Below are 20,238 nucleotides of genomic sequence, written 5' to 3' on the forward strand. Positions count from 1 at the left end.
AGTTGAATATGGTGATTCCATACACTTCATGGAATTCTAAACAGCAAGCGTTATTTTGGGTATAAAACAAGCAATCTCTTAAGTAGTCTGGCTTTCTCTCCTCTCTGAACAATGGTAAGTTCACTTCCCATGTAGTATTGCTAACTCCAACAATCTTGAGGACCCCCCCCCCCACAAATCATGAGGTGATTTCTTGTTGATTATATTATGCTTTTAGTCTGTTTTGAATCCTCCTGCCTACCTCCAGTGTGGTAGCTGCAGCATTGCCAGCTCTCAGGCCCTTCCCCGCATTTCTCCCCCTCCCCACCTCGGTCGCTTGCCCAGCTCCACACGTTATTCCCCACAACTCCTCAACAGGCCTGTGTTGCAAGGATAGAGTGAGAGAAGTGGACGGAGAAGAACCGCCCTCAACTGCTGTGCTCTTTCTGCTCCCCATTCCCCTCCTGTGAGAACATTACTTGCTGCTTCCTCTCCTCCCACCCCTACCGAAAACCTCCTCCTGGTTCCTGGTGTGATGTGTGTGTATGGGAACTCAGCCTACTTCCTATAGCAGCCCCGATTGGCTGCTCTTTCCTAGGAGGCAGGGAATGGGAGAAGTGAAGGCAGCCGATCAAAGGGATTCCCTCCCCCCCCGCAGGACTGGAGCCTCTCACAGGGAGAAAGAGAGACTTCAGCAACGGCCAAAATTGCATTAGTCAGGCTGAAATCACAAGAGTTGGCAACACTGCTGACATAGTGTAGCACTTCAACACAATGAAAACAAATAGTAGATGCTTATAAATCACATAAGCCCTGATCACACAAGCTGCCACACTTGACCCCTGCCCCCGGCTGCCATTGAATCCAATGGGCTCACCACAGAAGAGCTTGTAACATCAGGGCCTTAGCACAGTAATATTATATCAGTCTGTCTGCTTCCAGACATGACAAGGCAGCAGAGGGTGGTGCAGAGGGCACTAGTTCATTTGGAAGGCAAAGTTTCCTGTCAGAGAGGCTAAACATTTCTGTATCTTTACTGGAACTTGAATGTAAAAGAACAACACACAATAGATTTAAGATGGACTAAAGCAGTAGTTCTCAAAGCCAGTCTGCCGTTTGTTCAGGGAAAGCCCCTGGCGGGCTGGGCCGGTTTGTTTACCTGCCGCGTCCGCAGGTTCGGCCGATCGCGGCTCCCATTGGCCGCGGTTCGCTGCTCCAGGCCAATGGGGCCTGCGGGAAGCAGCGTGGGCCAAGGGTTGTGCTGGCCACCCTTCCTGCAGCCCCCATTGGCCTGGAGCAGCGAACAGCAGCCAGTGGGAGCTGCGATCAGCTGAACCTGCATACACGGCAGGTAAACAAACCGGTCCGGCCTGCCAGGGGCTTTCCCTGAACAAACGGCGGCCCAGCTTTGAGAACCACTGGACTAAAGTATAAAGATAAAAAAGATAGCTATGGAGTAATATTTCTGCACATCCGTCCATGCCTGCAGGTTTTTCCTTGCCCATACCCATTATCTTTCTTGCAGTGGTAGAAATTTAAACATTGATGGATATAGAAAGATGGTTTACATTTTATATTAAGGTAACATTCTACATAGTTTATAATGTCTAGATGTTACAAGCATGTTACAGATGTGAGGAGTGTGCATTATAGACCATTTTAAGCACATCTATTGAAAGTGTGATAGATGGCTATAAGTGACCTGTTGGACTAACACTTGATTTATAACTTATTTATAAACAGAACATGATTAAAATGTCTGACCAAAAAATGAAATTTCACTACTAGAATTTAATCCCTGCTTTGAATACTTTTTATATTATGGGTTCTATTTTCATTTAACATTTATTCTTCTAGTAATGTTAACAACAATTATGGTCACACATCTAGCGGAAACTAGGCCCTTTCAGTGTTGATTTTTTAAAAGTATCATTTTGAAGGATTTTCAGTATTTCCTACCAGTTGCATAAATACAAAATGCATTTGTTAAAGTTACCTGTAAACTGAGGGGCTCTGTTTATTATGAGTTTGCCACCTGGGGTATACATAATTTCTTTCATTGAATTATATAAAGCATTATCATACACAAAACAGGCAAAACATCAATGAATCAAATTATATGTAACATGGTGGCCCAGGTACAAGTGATTATAGAAGGAAAAAGCAATTGAACTATTAATAATAACTCAAAGGCATAAACGTGATGCTTTACAGCAATTTCCACATGAAAGAAAACAATCACAAAATTGCATGTTTGCCACCAGAGTGTTTGTGTGTGTGTGCACGTTAATGAAAAGTAATTTTACATGACTCTTCAAACACATTTATTTTCATTTCAAAATGACTTCGTAGCTCCTCAGCATTTTCTGTTTTTCTTTGAATATAAAAACGAACCTTTCTACAAGCAGCAGTTAATATCTACAGGTCTTACTGAATCATTCATTTTTTTAAAGGGGGATTTCATGTCCTTTGTAAAATTTTCTATTATTATAATGAAATGCAGAAAGAAGAAGAAAAGGAGTACTTGTGACACCTTAGAGACTAACCAATTTATCTGAGCATAAGCTTTCGTGAGCTACAACTCACTTCATAGGATGTAGTGCCACAAGTACTCCTTTTCTTTTTGCGAATACAGACTAACACGGCTGCTACTCTGAAACCAGAAAGAAGAAGAACAACTTGTTTTCCCCAGAAATCTTCCTCCCAGAACAATAAAGTTTTGAACAAAATATTTTCACAAAATCTCATTTTATCTTCTTTTACAAAGCATGATATGTTGGACTTCTAAGTATAGCCTTATAAAATGACAAGTTACCATTTTAACAGGAGAAAAAAATAGATGAAATCTAATTTCAGGAAAGTCCATGCTGAGTTCAGACAGGTTTTTACAAAAGCAACTTTTCAGAGTTGCCTCTTATATTTCAAGGTCCAGTCCAGGAAAAAATACTTTAATTTATCACTGGTACCATAGCTTTTTTCCCCATGGGTGAAGTTAGGAATCTACTGCATTATGAAACTGTTTAATTCTGTATATGTTTCAAATATACACAGTTCAGAACCCCAGCAGAATCCTTACAGGCTACATCGCAAGTCCTCCTATTCTCCCCAAACTGTTATTTGTCTCATAAAAGATACAGAAATTAATAACCTAAAAATCTTTATTGCTGGAAAACCGTGATGGGACTATAAATTTTATTTTAAAAAATCTCAATGCAGTTGTTTAAAAACATTAAATAAAAGCATCTCAGTGACCAAATATGTAATTAGTGCTTTTGTTCCAGTTACAACTGAGAATACACTGTAATTTAAATCAAAGATTGTAAATTTCACTAACAAAAGTTGAAATCTCAGACACCTTCATTACATAAAAGCACAAGCAAAGGAAATTGACCCAATGATAATGTTCTGTATTGCCATGCAGAACACCCAGTTGAGAATCCTTCAGGTAACACGTGTATACTGGGATGTTTGTGTGTGTTTAAACATATATAAATGAATTCTCCATATAACCAAATGAGAACCCCTCCAGCTGTTCATGAATGGCACAGACAGATTGAGAAATAAGTCCCATCCAACCCTTAGCAGGAAGAATAGTAAACTGTGATGCAGGAACTCTAGGGTGGTATCAATTAATAACACTTGATATAATGAATAATAGATCCTTTGTGCGATTTTATCACTTCCTAATACTAGCATTATCAATCACTCATTCCACAAGCTGTACAAAAATATCTATATTTAGCTGATTCAGATAAACTCAATAAACAGACATAGTGGGCATTTGAGAAACATAATAAAACCATTCTCACAGGCTAAATGAAATCTGCTGCCATTTAAATATGAAGCCAGAGCAGTCTTATAATACTTTGTTTTCAGATTGCACTAACAGGAAAGAAACAAGTTACTTTCAAAGGCTGAAATGCTCCATTGCAAACAAACAAACAAACACACACAAAACTTGATTTTCATAAAACCAGAAAAGAAAGCACAGCTGCTAAAATGTATTATAAAGAAATCCTTCTATTTCATCTATGTTAGAAAGCTTACAACAGAATGTGGCAAATGACATCACATAAATAGCAAGTTAAACAACATCACACAACAAAGAGAACCTTGTGTATGAAATAATACAACCTTTTAACTGATGATATATTTAGTTAAATTTTATTTATTTTTGCTTTAGTAATGCATATTCTGTTCACTCAAAGTGTGCAAAAATGGGGACAAAGGCAGGTGTTTTAACTTTTCTAATGAAAATCAAGCAGAGATGACTTTTCTAGCTGAATGAGAGTCTTATTAAACAGGAAAGCTAAAAAGCCACGGCTTGTAAGACAAAACTGCTCCCAACCTTATGCTGCCTTAGATCACATCTGGCGAGGCTGTCTGAGCAGCTATACCTCAGAAGAGTGACCTCTAGTGGACCTAAGTGATTGGTGTCATCATGGCAGCTACATTATTGAGATCTGGTTTGCAACCCAGTTCCAACCAGTGGGTGGCAAAAAGAAGGCACAAATCATTGTCAAGACAAGATTTTCTTTTTTTTAAATATGCCATTCTACACAAACTTAAATTTACACTGTAGATTGGTTTTGGGACATAAAATTGCATCTGTACTAGCATGTAAACCATCCCACAAAAAGCAGGCTATTCTACCAGAAGCAAAAGAACACCCCCCCCCAAACATCAACATTCATTCCTGGCTTATATGCAGTACAAATATTTTAGGAATCTGTGACAAAAGAATTAAAAAAAAGGTCAAAATCATAAAAGCTTGTAAACGGATAACCTGAAATACATTTTATTTATGGAAAAATATCGTCAAAATAGTACCACTACGGACTACACTGCCTGAGTTTTCATTTCATTTGTGATCTTGAAGTAGAGACGTTAGCACAGTAAGATCAGTTTCAGTCACAACCAGTGCCATACAGCAACTGCATCCCATGGAGTTTTTTCCTCTTCGTTGGAATTTGTGTTGTGCTATCAAAAACTCTTGTGCTAATCCTTCAAACAAAGGGATATTGAGGCAATTCTTAAATCATTTGGCACAAAGTTATTTTGGCTGGGGCATAAATTTGAGTCTCAGTCATGATGAATAATGTAACATTCCACCTATCCAGTATTCATTTTGATTGAAGAGCTTTCTTTATGTCGTTAACTTCCATCTGCAAAGAAAAATCTGATTAGGAGATTTATTGATGTGTCAAATTCATGCACAGTGCCAGCAGCAAATTCAGTTGCCTCTTATCTCAGGGTGTGGTGGGCTTGAAAGTAGAGGATTCTCTATTATCCCCTTATTACTCCCACAAGCAAAAGCCTCACACATCCAGGTGACTCTCATTCCAGCTAAAGAGAATTGGAGATTCTTCTTCCAGAGCCCCGCAAAGATAGTCATTGGAACATGTCGTGAACCTACTCAGACTCTTCTCCATTGAGTGGAGACTGAACTGTTGCTGCACTCCAAGCCTAAAGGCTTCTCTTTATTTCACTAGGAAGGTGGTGAAGTATTGGAATGGGTTACCTAGGGAGGTGGTGGAACCTCCATCCTTTGAGGCTTTTAAGGCCCGGCTTGATAAAGCCCTGGGTGGGATGATTTAGTTGGGGTTGGTCCTGCTTTGAGCAGGGGGTTGGATTAGATGACCTCCAACCCTAATCTTCTATGAAATCTGTGATCCACCACACAGTCCTCTGCCAATTGAGCTAACAGAGTAACTGATAGTTACCCTCTACTCTGGGTCCCAGCCCAGGGGCCCTAGGGATCGTGGTAAACCACTTGAACTCGTGCTTCCTTCCCCTGGGCTACTTCCCTCTCCTGCTCTTCAGCTTGTGGGGCTTCCTGCCCTCTCTCTCTGCACAAGCCAGGTGTCTCTTTACCTAGGGTCTTGGTCTTCTAGCCACGGCACTTCTCCAAACTCTCCTCTACTTCAACTCCTCCAAACTGCACTCTGCTCCAACTCCTTCAAACTGCTCTATGCTCAAACTCCAAACCACTCTGCTCCAACTCCTTCCTCTGGATATCTCTCCTATATCACTCTCCTGCTGCCTTCTGGCTATGGTGTATCACAAGCAGTATATTTGATGGTCCAAATAATGGCTCAGTTCTACTACATTTACTCATGTTGCCAGTGTCAAGTACTACTCAAGTGACTGATTCAATAGGATGACTCCAAGTAAGGTAATATTAAATGTTAAAGAAGCAGGACCTGGACTCTTAATGGAAATAATATATATTTTTTAAAATGACACTTTTTTAGAATTATCAGATTGTGTGCAAGAGAAACAGCAGAATCTTGTTAGCTGAAATTAACTTTTCAAATAAAATAAGACCAATTCTTATTTAAAAAGTCATTGGCAGACTGTAAATAACATTTTAAAACATAAATTCTCTCATCTACTTTATGAACAAATTAGATGATTAAAACTAAGAATTTTAAAAACAGATTTCACTTTTCATTAGCTGAACTCTGTTTACTTTTTTGTATTTCCCTCAGCTTAGACAATAAAAAATAAGACTATTCAGATTCCAGAAAATTTTCATATTTTCATGCGATAACACAATGCAACAGCATATAGATTGCAAACACTACAAGGGGAATATATATTTGTTTATATACATATATTTTAATTTCTTTTTATATTAAAAGAATGTATTTATCTTAAGTTTTATTGTAGGGGCAGGATTTTAGAATTGCACTATAAGAATTAATGTATGATTTGATTTCATCCTGCTAGCCACCCCATTTGAATAGCAGAAAGGAATGACCCTCTGGGACTATGAGATTCTGTTTTCCCATATGCATTACAAATTGGGCCCTCTTTAGTTCTTTGTTTTAAGGTTTAGTTAGTAGAGACAGGATTCTGTATTGTGTCTATGTTAAGTAGATTAGAGGAACATTGAAGGCCTGGGTCTCAATGTAAATTGTCTTGGTTATTAATTGTAAAACTTAACAAGGTTTAGTTTGCAATGCCTTTTTGCTTGATATAAAATACTACTGTTTGTATTCTCAAAGTCTCTGTAAAAGACTGTTTGGTCTCTGTAAGAGACTGCTTGTGTGAATGAGGAATGCATGCATCAGGAAAAGATAAGGTGTGAAGGCCATTGTTAACCAGATGGTCAAGAAAGGAGGAGCGAAGACACTTATCCAGATTTGTTGACGCCAAAGAACCATCAACGCATATCCATGATCCCTGGTCCCCTTTGTGACCAATCTGGTTGGCCACTAGATTGATCCAGACTCTGGACTGGTAACTATAAACATCAACTGGCAGGAGAGAGAGAGAGAGAGAGAGCGTGTGTGTGTGTATGTGTGATTGAAAAGCATATGCTAACTGTTGTATTCTCAATAAATGCGGCATGCTGCTTTCTTCCCTATGAAGATACTGTGTGCTTCTTATAACATTTATAAGAGCTTGTTTGCCTTAAGCTTGAGGCTAAATTTGACCTGCCAGTATCCCTGTAAAGTTGCCTCCGACCACATAAGATTTGTTAGTCTCTAAGGTGCCACAAGTACTCCTTTTCTTTTTGCGAATACAGACTAACACTGCTGCTATTCTGAAACCTGTCATAAGATTCAAGTACCTGTAATCGTAGACGGATCTTTTTTTCTTCATCCAATTCAGACAACAATTGTTTAATCTCTTTTCTATAAAAAAGAATGAAAAAATTGCAAAGGTTCATATTATTAAAATAAAGATAATTATCTCTGAACCATTTTCCCACCAAACCAGTTACTGTATTTTCTCAATAATGATTTATCTAAGTATTTATATCCTTAAAACTTTTTGCATTAGTTTAATTTAAAACACATAATCGACAGAAGAGACTTCATTTATGCTTTTGGAAAACAGCTGTGTAGCAGCTGACCACTTTTGTTCAACTTACAAAAATACGACAAGGAATAAGGTTTTCCATTGTAATAAAAGTACTGTGTTTACAGGTTTAGTACTTTGGCCACCAAAATTTGCTCTGGTCAGTAACGTCACCACTGACTCAGTCCCCAATTACATTTTTTGTAAACGACAATAGGAAATTTGGATTAGTCCACTGGTAGGTTACCACAAAATGGTCTGTTGTCCAGGGGATGTCATGAAGGGAAAAGAAATGGTTTCTGACCTTTGAAAGGTAAGACCAGGATGTGATTATTTGGAGGAGGAAGTTTCACTATATCTTTCCCATAGAGAGATCCTCTCCTCTGTCCCAGGCCTGTGCTCTGATCATAATAAATCTCGGAGAGACAAGGCGGGTGCGGTAATATATTTTATTGAACCAACTTATGTTGGTGAGAGAGACAAGCTTTCGAGCTTATTCAGAGTTTTCTTCAAGTCTGGGAAAGGTACTCAGAATACCACAGCTAAATAGAAAGTGGGACCAACACAGCTACAGCAACGCTGAATGTAATAAATCTTGTCACACTCCTGTTTACTGCCCTGTCCTTCAAGCCAGAAACCAGCAGTTGGAGGCAGCTCCTGCTAGAATGTCAGGCCAGAGGGCTCTTGGGGCCAGCGGCTATGCAAGGCAGGCTGGGAATAGGTGTCAGTTGGCCCAAATTGGGCCACATTCACCTCGACAACCCCTACTTGACAGTCTTCCCCGTGTTCTTTTATTCCCCTACAGTCTCCTTTTTTGTTCTGTCACATTCCTCTGCCACTACAGGTTTTAGTGGTACTCCTAAAATCCTCTTCCCCAAACCTCTACCCTGTCCCTTTACTGTTTTTGGCCTGGCCTGTGGGTACCCTAGTTTCATTCCCACTGGGAACAATGGAAGATATCAGCGATATTCAGGAAGGGCAAAAATAATGAGAAAATCCCAGCTTCTGAGATTTGAGCAGTTTAAACCCTCCCAATATCCCCCCTCCCCCAAGAATAAAAATAAATGTAAGACTCAGAATAATGACAGGAGAGTTTTCAACTCATTATTAATCACAATTCAGTTACAGTATTGCCAGCCTCACAAGATCAAAAATCATGAGCCAGTTCCTAAAAAAGTAATGAGATTTATAAAACATCATCAAACCATGTTTTTTTAGTCTGTCTTTTGACTTTTTACCTCCCTCTACTCTTCTGGTAACGTGTGTATGATAATTTCAGGTTGAAAAATCAACCTTTAATGCACACATGCTTCTCCCTGGCTGCTCAAATGGAGATGGTGGAGGTACACAAACATATTTAAGGAGAATTAGAATGGAGAAGATGCAAAATGGTTAAATATTTGTTTTATTTAGTTGTTTTATTTATTTAGTCCTAAGTGGCCTCTGTTAATGGTATCTCCTTATTAGGATGGATGCCCCTTCAAAAACGGAGAGAACGGATAAAGAGAGGGAAGACACCCAGGCTGGTGGGAAAGAGGGGGAGTACTTATGTTAATGTATTGTACACAGGTATAATATATGTACTTTAGTGGAGAGCACTATAATGTAATAAATATAAAATATGACGAAAAATCTAATTTACACATATTTGAAAACATACAAAGCCTGTAAAATGGAGCTGGAAAATGAATAAAGAACATCCAAGAAACACAGAGCACTCTCGTTATGTATCAAGTTTTCCCATTATTTTTCAATAAAGATTTATGTGAGCTGCAAAGATCTCTATGTACATGAATATGTTTACAACATGAACCACCTTTCCGAGCTTTCTATATTTCAGTGCAGTAATGATACTTATCAATCCCTAAATATTATTTTTTAAATAATTCAGTTACATTCTAAGTATTTAACAAATAATTTTAAACCATTCTTTCTTTGTGTAATTTGGATAACTGTGTAACTATATACATTATCCAGTAGTTACAATAAATTATTTTTTAAAATCTCATAATTGTCCAAATAGCTAAAAAAATTCATTTTTATTTTAATTGTTCTTTCCTCCTGTGCTTCCTGGGACTTCTCCCCTTCCTTGAACCCAACAGCACACCCTAGCCCCCACCATCAGTTCAGTCCCCCCATTCCCATCAGTCCCTATTCCCACATTTCAGCCCTCCCCCCACAGCCACACCACTGCTTCTCCTGGGGTCTTCACTCCCCTTTCCCAGGCCTGGGGGTATACAGCAGCGTCCCCTCTCATCTCCCCTTTCCCATGGGCTCTTCACCTCTCTCTGCCCCTTCCCATCGCAGGTGCTGCAGGGGGATGCAGGTGAGGAGCAGAGGCACCATCCTAGCAAGTGGGGCAGAAGGAGTGGAGCCATGCTGGGCTGTTGTGCTCTTTGCTCCCTACTCCTCCCTCCCCTCCTGTGAGAACACTGCAAGCAGGATGGAGAGGCTCTGCTGGCTTATAGCAGGGCTGAACTTCATGAGGGGGCTGGAATGTCTCACATCATGGTGAGATGGGCTCTAGACTCTCAGAAATCCCGTCACTTGCAACAAAATCATTTGGAGGAGCAGCTTTCTGGGCAACTGTATTAACTGTTTAACAACTACTAAAGAATTTTAGTATAAAACCCCACTAGAAATGCTTCTCAGCTTTCAGATCAACATATTTAAGAGTCCCTAAATGACAACTGACGTGTTAGACAGTAGCACCTCGTTAGACTCATTAACCTCTGTCAGTCAGCAGTTCAGCTTTTCAAAAAGTCCATGTAAACATGTACTTATATGATAAAACAACGTAGCTCCAGAGAAGCTGTTACAAACTATCAGATTGACTGTATCAGTATTTTAAAATTTTTCTCAACATCTGTCTTCATGAAACCTTTTTGTCTCACAAAGATCAAAGGAATTTCACACACAAACACACATATTATATGGAAAAGATTGGTACAAAGCACAGTAAAGATGCTTAGAATGGATGTTGTGGTTTCTAATGCTTACTTTTGCTGGTCTTTCATTGTTTCAACGATAGTTCTTAGCTCCTTAACTTGTGTTCTCAGCTCTTCCAAGGCTGCCGGACCCTGGCTTGAGAGCTCAGTCTTTGGCTTTCCTTCAGTACTGAACAAAGATGGGGAATTTGACCTATGGCCTGTTGTTCCCACAGTAACTGAATGAAGTGCAGGTGAGGATGAGGAGGATAACGATGCTTGTACATTACTCCCACTAGTCAAACCCCCTGGTTTTGGAGGCAATGAAGTTTTATTATCAGACACCTGTCAACAAAAACCAATGAATATTAAGTTGCCAGTGATAAGAAGCTTTGGTTTCCTGAATTCGAAGCACATCTCAGTATTAGCTATATTTTACTCCCCTGCAGTCATGCTGATGGGTTTGGTTAGAACCTTTACATGCTTCAACATGGCACAATGGATACGATACGTCACTGTTACTCAAATCTGTCTTTCTGAACAACCACAGTATTAAGCTTGAGCCTGCCAGGGACCCTCAGCCCAGCCCATCACTGAAATGTTTTCCATCAGTATTGTTGCAACTGACAAGGAAAAAACGTTACCAAAATCTAGGTCACCAATAAGACAGATACAAAGGTGAAAAGAGTTAAAAACAGAGATTTTACATTTTTATTAAGACGACACAGGCAATTCTCTAACAAAATTAAGTGCTTGATACACGTTTCACACAGAACTTTGTTATAAGTCAGAGTACGCTGAGCTAAGCTGACCTATTTCTGTGAGAATGCAACTTGTGTCATGCAGAGAAACTAAGTAGGATTTCTTGCAGTACCAAATTAGTTGTGATTTTCAACTAGTAATTGAAAGATTCTGTCTGCAATCCAAAACACAGTTAAAGAAAAGGAAAAGTTACTTTACCCAGACTATTACTTAAGAGCTATATAATCCTTAAACCTCCCTGACCTATCCTCCATCAGAACAAATGTACCTCATATTGCAGGAAGTATTCATCTATCAATGAGAAACATCTATCAAGGAGAAACATAATATGTTCAACTATTTTAAAAGAATTGTGTAACTTTGGTACTGAGTTTCTGCTCATGTCTACATCTCCACACTTTCATACAGGAATTCTGGGGCTTGGAAGTTTCATTGTCTTAATCTACCTATGTAGGTACTTATATGGGCCCACATCACTGAAGTGTCTGAATAAAAAAATAATGGATTTTTATCCACACAACGTCCCTGTGAAATATTATTCCTATTTTACAGATTAGGAAGTGAGGTACAGGTTAGACTAAACTTTGTCACTTACTGATGTTGGCAGAACTCTGGGAACAGTATTTGCTGATTAAAATGCTGCAGAGCACAGGGAGCAATACAGAAAGTGTTCTTTCAGTAACACCATAACAAATGTGGCTATCTTTCTTTTTAAAATATCCAATCTAGAATTTATATTTTGTGTTAAGGTAGTGCCTAGAGGTCCCATTGTGCTAGGCACTGTACAAACACACAGTAAGAAACAGGTCCTGCCCCAAAGAATTTACAGTCTAAGGCCTGTCCTACACAAAATTTTTATACCAATTTATTTCAGACAGGGCTGTGATTTTATATTGATATATTTAGAGTGGTACAACCCCTGTTGTGGGCAGGTTTCAACAATTTGAAGGTGCTTATACATATATAGTTTATTCCTGTGAATTTATATTTATGTCTGTTTCTAAACTGATTTAGTGAAAGTGGTGCAAAAACTACACATGGACAAGCCCTTGGCAGATAAGACAGAGTGGAAGAGGAAACAGAAGCACAGGCCCAAGGTGTCTCAAAAGGTGGTAGAGGTAGGAATGGAACCCATGTCTCCTGACTCCCAGGCTGATATCCACTAGACCATGCTAGGGTTTTGTTTTTTTCTGCTAGAAGTTTGCTTCACACATTTAGGATCCAGAGAACTAGAATCAGAATAAAACAAATTTTTAAGTTAAATGGAATTCGGTGCCTAAAACCTTGACAATAGTTCTCTGTGATGTGCAGCTCCCTTGTGAAGTTTACCTAGAACAGTACGACAGTTTAGAGCAGTAAATACAGATGTCTGTATTCATTATTAACATGGTTCCATTTTCTCTAGGCTACTGTGACGATATATTATCAATATGACATGTTCTACACTAATGACTGTTCACTTACCAGTAACATTTAAAGTTTTGGTACCAATATTTAAAATCATAAATGGTTTGGAACTCAATTATCTCATCCTCTTCTCCCTCTCAGATTTAATTCTAGTGGTTTGACGGCTTTTGCTCTTGAGTTCTGGATGACCACAGGATATTCCCAATAGGGATTCATAACCTCTGGAACTGGTTTCCAATGAGTCAGCAGTGGCCAGAGTTTGACAGTCTAAAGGACACGGTGCCAGATTTACCTCTTTGGTTGGTCTTTTGACTGACTGGGGTACCGTAGCTGAGGCAGATAATAGGGTCATTTGCACTAATGAAACCTTGATTGAGATCAATATTTAATCATCATAAATAATACATTGTATTTGTATCAGATTTTTTCTCTGAGGACCTCAAAGCAAAGATAAAATGTTACACAAATAGACAACACAACATGCCTAATAGTAAACAGAAAAGAAAAGGATGTGAAGAGAGATTTAGTAACTTTTCTAAGTTCAAACAGAACTTAGATCTTTAATTACTAAGGCCCTGCCTACACCAGAAACTTTTGTGGTATAGTAATGTTGCTTAGGGATATGATTTTTGCAACCTTTTTATACTGGCAAAAGCCATAGAATACCAGAATACCAGGCAGTAATACCAGCAAAAAAGTGTTGCCAGTACAGCTTATTTTGCTCAGGGAGTGGGTATAAGCTATATTGGGATACACACTTTTTTGCCAGTATAAAATGTGTCTACAGTGGGAGGATTTGCCCATATAGCTATACTTGCAAAGCTGTAAGGGCAAACCTCTTCTAGTGTAGACTAGGCCTACATCTTGTGTTTCACTGTAGGACAATCCTTCAGTATTATATGTATTTTTTAAAACTAACTACCCTGAGGAGCCTAGTTACTGAGATGATGGGTAAAGTGAAATAAATAAAATAAACGACAATGCATGTACATGAGGGTAAGTTAGCAGATGCAGAGTAATCAAAACGGTCTGATTAACTTACTTGTGATATTGTAACAGTCTTTGTTTTCTTTGACACTTCAGTTGCTTTATGTATAATGGACACATGTTCTTCCTTTTCCTCTTCAGGGCTTGGTGAGTCAAAGAAATCAGGACTTGAAAGGGAGGACTATATAGGCAAAAAATAAAAACAGATATTTTCATTCTAGACTACTTTTAAAAGAAAAAAATTACATAGCAAATAATATCAAAAGTTATCATACAAGACAACTTATAACTCAAAAAGAAGGTTTTCAAAGTTCTGTTTTAATTAGTACCTTGTTTTAAAGGGTGGCGAATAGAAAGAGCAATACTGAACTGACAAATGTGTAGTGGCTATATTGTGATTTAGGGGCACTCTTTGTTAAGAAGAGGGTGCACAGCGCCTTCCTGCCCCCCAGAATTTTAGTTTAATGAGGCAGAATTTTGCTGAGGTTAATAAGGTGCGTATGCTGCTGTTACTTCCTTTCCACCGCACTGGGAGAGGATGCATTTGGCCTGGTCAGGTGCAGGCCTCACTCTACCATTTTTGGGGAGGTTAGTGCTGCTATCTGTACACAGCACCTGCATTCCAATCCACCTTGTGTCTAGCCTCTGTGTAGGAGCACGAAGAGGGGAAAGCTCATTGCATCCTTTGCCCCCTGACCTTGCACAGTTTGCGTCTTGCACAGAGTCAACCACAAACTGGCTCTTAGATTTATTTTAAGTAAATGTAACCTTCCGTTTTTTATCTTTTTTATTTCCATGATGAGCTATTCACTTTCCCTCCACTTTATTTTTCTAGCATATGAACATGAGACATTAGTGTTAGCAGTAGCATACTCTCATTTAGACATCCCAACATGCAAAAACAAAAAATGGAAGAAAATGAAAATTATACATAAAAGATTGAGTATTTGTGCATGATCAAATTTTTGTTTTTTTAAGCAGCAAAATTATATTGGTCACATACCAGGAAGCTGGGCACAATTTGATCTATATAACAGATCCAGAGAAGTTAGAAAAAGATAGCTTTACTCCCCCTAAGTGGTATTTTAACAGATGAAAGGGAGGTCCTATTACGTGGAGCTGGTAGTCTGGACTATGTCTTCATACATTAAGGGGTGGATTAATGCAGGGCCTATAGGGGATCTAGATATTGATATATCATTTATAGCATCTTCAATTGGCAGTCATGTTCCTTCACACCTACTGGAAAGCAGCCAATCACAGTGACTCAGCAGACCTCCATCCCTCTCCTCTCCGGAGCCTGGCCTATTCTCACTTGAAGGGAGGGAAGCCCCTGCTCACAGGAGGAGAGGAAGGAGCATAAAAAGCCCTGAAGCATTGGGCAGCTCCACTCGCTCTTCCCCTGCACCCCTTCCTGTGAGCAGGGATGGCTTTTCTGTTCCTTTCTCTCCCACCCTGTAACTCCTGACCAGGGAAGAGGGAGGGAGGTGAAGACCCCTTGCCAGGAAGGGGAAGAGGGGACCCTGCTGCAGCCCTCTCTGGCCTGAAAAAGGGGGGTGAAGAACCCCCAGTAGGAGTAGAGGTGAGGCTGGGGAGGAGGCAGAGCTGATGGGCGGTGTTAGAGGGCAGAACTGATGGGGGCTGGGCAGTACTGATGGGGGCACTAGATGTATGCAGTGATGTTGTAGTTGTGTTAGTCCCAGGATATTAGAGAGACACTGTGAGTAAGGCAAATCTTTTATTGGACCAACTTCTACTGGTGAGAGAGACACGCTTTGGAGCTGACACAGAGCTCTTCTTCAGGTCACTAGATGGCAGAACTGATGGGTTCTGTGCCGATGCACTTCAGTTTATTTTCCCTCTATTGACTTTCATGCCATGGATTTAATGTAGAAGCTTTTCATTTACATTTAAACAGATTAGATCTACAATCCATTGATACATTTCTACTTACAGTGGTACACTTTTAATCGGGAGCTTACTCAGATACTTAGTTATACACCATGAAGTTATGAGTAATTGTCATACTTTCACGTGATCACATGCTGCACAGAAGTTTTCAAAAAAAAAAAAAAAAAAAAAGATGGTGCAAGTGTCAAAATTTCAGACAATAAGGAAAAGAAAGTAAGATGTCCCTTCATTCCTAGTGAGATTAATTTATAATGTTAATTTCACAGTTTAAATAGAATTAATATAAATAGCATGCTGTGTTAATAGCATTACAGTGAATCTATATAATTATTTGCTTGAAAGATTTTGTTGCACTGTTGCCTACTGGCTCACTCAACCTTTTATTTTGAGATTAATAAATACAATCTGGCACACCACTCTTGAAAGCTTGTGAGCCCTGGCCAGTGGCAGTTTCACTAGAGAACAAACACCTGAAGAGCCCTTTGGCCCACCAAGATTTGGACTTTGCCTTATCTGGCTCATCAGAAAATGTAACTGAATACCACTGCTATTGGTAATTAGGTAATTAAAGCCTTACTACTGGTTATGGGCCAAAATTAAAATGGTTTTGTCCATTTTAACTTTAATTCAGCTTTACCATATCACATTTAAAAAAGAAAACGGAAATAACCAAGGTAATTTAACAACTGATTCTTTGGCTTTGGACAGGGGTGGTGGTAAAACAGTGAAGGAAAGAAACTGAATATGCAAGGAGGGACTCCCAAACTATAACAGCCCTGGGCCCCTATCAAAATTAATATCATCCTGATACACACCTGAGTCCTTTGGGTCATTGGTTGTTGGATGTCAGTAAAAACAAATACATTATTTAGAGCTAACAGCGGCTAATGGGTTGCTTGATAACAGAATTGAACAGGATGTGTGAATAGTGGATAGGTTGCCTTTTATCATTGTGAGTACTTGCATGGGTATATGATAAGTGAGAGAAGGCCTGTTATTAGGAAATCACAATATTATATTACATTATTATATTATAACTGAAAAAAATTCATGTGTAGCTACTGAAATTCTTCCTTTCCCCTTCTTGTTCAATCCCTTCAATTCCATCTTTTCTGATCTTTAATTTTAATTTCTTCATTTTCTTTAATTGTTGTTGCTACTGAACTTATCTGGCTGTGCCCTGTACCAGTCACATGTTTAGTATCTGGAGATGTCAAGGAGTGTCTTTTGGGTTTTCAGATCTATTAAATAGTGACCCCCGGGCACAACCAATAGGTCATTTTGATTCCTTCATCTGAGACACACTGTTTATTGGGTGTAACTTGTTGAGCAAGAGTTTCCTAAAAGTCACAGTTGATGTGCAACTGGTGTAAGACATGGAGTCTTCTGTCAATTGCCCCTTTTTATTTCTTTCTTGTCGTGAAAAAAAAAAGATGAAATTTAAGTTTCTCACAGGTAAGTATGAGTCAAGAATAACAGCTCTTATAGAAGAGGCAGGAAAGTATGAGAGAAAAACATGCAAACATGGACAATGAAATTTAAAAGTATGACTTAATATGCAGAAAAACTGCAACTGGCATGTTATTACAGAAATATAGAGAGAGTGTGTGTGTCAGTTATGAGTAGCCCATACCTGAACAAGAGGCTCATACAAAGATATTCCCCTTAGTCTTTGAAAATCTCTATTTTCCAGGGATGTATATGTTTGCAAAGAGGAAGGGTGAGGGACTTCAATATATTGATTTGATTTACCATTTAAATAAAAATGCTTTTTTAAATCATAACAATCAAGGAAGAAGGCAACACCATTTGGCAAACAGACAGCACATTAAGTTCACTTTGCTAGAAATGTTGATACTTTGTTCCTCTAAAAACATAATGTGTTTATTGCCAATATAGCACAGAATTCAACTTGTATAATTTGACAGTGGGGGCAGTTTTGAAGACCCCTAAAAAGACCAAGGAATATTCTCCTTGGGGAAACTTTTTTAAAAGTACTTGACACCTCAAGTGCAATCTGGTCTACTCCAAAAACTCTTATGAAGTATGTCATAAATAGAAAGGGAAGGGTAAACCCCTTTAAAATCCCTCCTGGCCAGAGGAAATCTCCTCTCACCTGTAAAGGGTTAAGAAGCTAAAGGTAACCTCGCTGGCACCTGACCAAAATGACCAATGAGGAGACAAGATACTTTCAAAAGCTGGGAGGAGGGAGAGAAACAAAGGGTATGTGGGTCTGTCTATATTTTGTCTTTGCCGGGGATAGACCAGGAATGAAGCCTTAGAACTTTTAGTAAGTAATCTAGCTAGGTACGTGTTAGATTATGATTTCTTTAAATGGCTGAGAAAAGAATTGTGCTGAATAGAATAACTATTTCTGTCTGTGTATCTTTTTTGTAACTTAAGGTTTTTGCCTAGAGGGGTTCTCTATGTTTTGAATCTAATTACCCTGTAAGGTATCTACCATCCTGACTTTACAAGGGGGATCTTTTTTTTTTATTTCTATTTACTTCTATTTCTATTAAAAGTCTTTTTGTAAGAAAACTGAATGCTTTTTCATTGTTCTCAGATCCAAGGGTTTGGGTCTGTGGTCACCTATGCAAATTGGTGAGGCTTTTTACCAAACCTTGTCCAGGAAGTGGGTGCAAGGTTTTGGGAAGTATTTTGGGGGGAAAGACATGTCCAAACAGCTCTTCCCCAGTAACCAGTATTTGTTTGGTGGTGGTAGAGGCCAATCCAAGGACAAAAGGGTGGAATATTTTGTACCTTGGGGAAGTTTTGACCTAAGCTGGTAAAGATAAGCTTAGGAGGTTTTTCATGCAGGTCCCCACATCTGTACCCTAGAGTTCAGAGTGGGGGAGGAACCTTGACAAAGTATTTTTATGAGCTCCAGTCACGCTTGGTAGAGATGATCTAGTAGTATCCAGAGAGTGGTGAAACTCTTTCTTAGACACAGAATGTTCTTAAACTTACATTCAAAATTATGACAATTTTAAAAAGGGTCTCCCTGAGAACCACCTCCAGCACCTCATTAGTGTGTGTGACACAGCTGCCTAAGTGTAAATGAAAGGATTGAACAACACGGATACTTACCAAGAAAAAATTTTTCAGAAAGTAATTTGAAAAAAAAAGGAAGAAAAAAATGAACGTACAGATGTGAGTGACTGGGATGGAGGTCGTCTGCCAGTAGCTTTTGGTCTGGTTGTAGTTGGATGACTGAGCTTCTCAGCAACTGGTACTACAGAGTCAAAACCTTCCAGATCTTAAAAACAAAGATCACATTGAGTCAATTCTGAGAATCATTCTCCAAGAGAAACAATACAAACTTATACTAAAGACAAAACAAAACCCCTACCTTTGGAAAATCTCAAAGAAATTAAGTCCCCATTACATCATATTGCTTCTGTTCTTTTTTTCAGAATTTAGCTACCCTTATGTTTAAAAAAAAATCTAGGGTAGCTGAAATCTAGGCACTTTTAACTTCTGCCATGCATGCTTATTCTTTGGATCAGTTATAATCAGGCATGGAAAGAGTTCAGGAGACTTTTTTGCCTAGCAGTGTAATTAAAATTGAATGACAAAACTGTCCCAGTCATGTGAAACGGAAAATGCAGCTGCAAAATTACCTTGTTGCTGCTAGAGAGGCTAACAATTTTTCTATGAGTAATTTGAGGCAGAAAATAGCATGCACATTCTCCCAGTGTTTGTATCCCCAATGCTAGATTTGCACTACAGCATTTGATAATGATCACTAATTGAAACCTATAATAACAATGAAAAGAAAACACCTCAGTAGACTCCTAAAAGTCTACAGGGCCCAGGGTAAGTCAATTCAAAGAACAGGAACCTGGCTTGGCTTTATGTGACATGAGACACATGGATGGAGTGTTTACTGAATCCAGCCACATGCTAGTACTGAAGGAGGGATATGGCATCTGAAGGAATATTACTGCTCTTGAGCACATTTGAATCAGATGGTTTAACATCACTCATCTGTTTTGTTTTATAGACAACACTGTTTCAGCCACCTCAACTTAAGATATTCTACTGCATTTGTGTATGAGATAGATATATCACCCCTCTGGTCCCCCTGTTTTATCAAATTATTGGAATATGTGATTCAAGAATAAACTCGATAAAAGAATGCATTGGCTGTGAACCAAAAACTGCAAATCCTTCATAAAATATATATACCAAAGAGTTAAATGGGATTGTATTCAGACCTGGTAAAGGAGCAATTAATCTACTGCAGATCAAGCTACGTTGATATAATACACAAGGGTAATATCCTTAAAATGACAGATAATAGAAAATAAAGACCCATTAGATGGATAAACTGTTGCACATTAAGTAGGAGAGCCAAACAGATTTCAGGTACTTAGAGGATTTGGTGGCTGGGAGTTAAACAGGATCTACATTTTAAACCATGTATCTCTGTGGCAGTAATACCCTGGAGAAT

At 38.9% G+C, this 20,238-nt stretch overlaps 1 protein-coding gene across 13 annotated transcripts in view; it reads right to left on the reverse strand.

Moving 5' to 3' along the window:
* Positions 1–3,119: 3,119 nt before the first annotated feature.
* Positions 3,120–20,238, reverse strand: part of SH3KBP1 (SH3 domain containing kinase binding protein 1) — a 352,898-nt gene continuing 335,779 nt past the window's right edge. For all 13 annotated transcript variants that reach the window (XM_043537957.1, XM_037901491.2, XM_043537958.1 and 10 more), the window contains 5 exons: positions 18,932–19,041; positions 13,927–14,052; positions 10,789–11,060; positions 7,559–7,622; positions 3,120–5,144 (listed from right to left, as the gene is read on the reverse strand). In XM_043537957.1, the coding sequence (XP_043393892.1) occupies positions 5,103–5,144; positions 7,559–7,622; positions 10,789–11,060; positions 13,927–14,052; positions 18,932–19,041 (614 nt within the window). In that variant the 3' untranslated portion in view covers positions 3,120–5,102. The remainder of the gene's footprint in view (positions 5,145–7,558; positions 7,623–10,788; positions 11,061–13,926; positions 14,053–18,931; positions 19,042–20,238) is intronic.

This window comes from Chelonia mydas, chromosome 1 (assembly GCF_015237465.2).
Source record: "Chelonia mydas isolate rCheMyd1 chromosome 1, rCheMyd1.pri.v2, whole genome shotgun sequence".
Taxonomy (NCBI): domain Eukaryota; kingdom Metazoa; phylum Chordata; order Testudines; family Cheloniidae; genus Chelonia; species Chelonia mydas.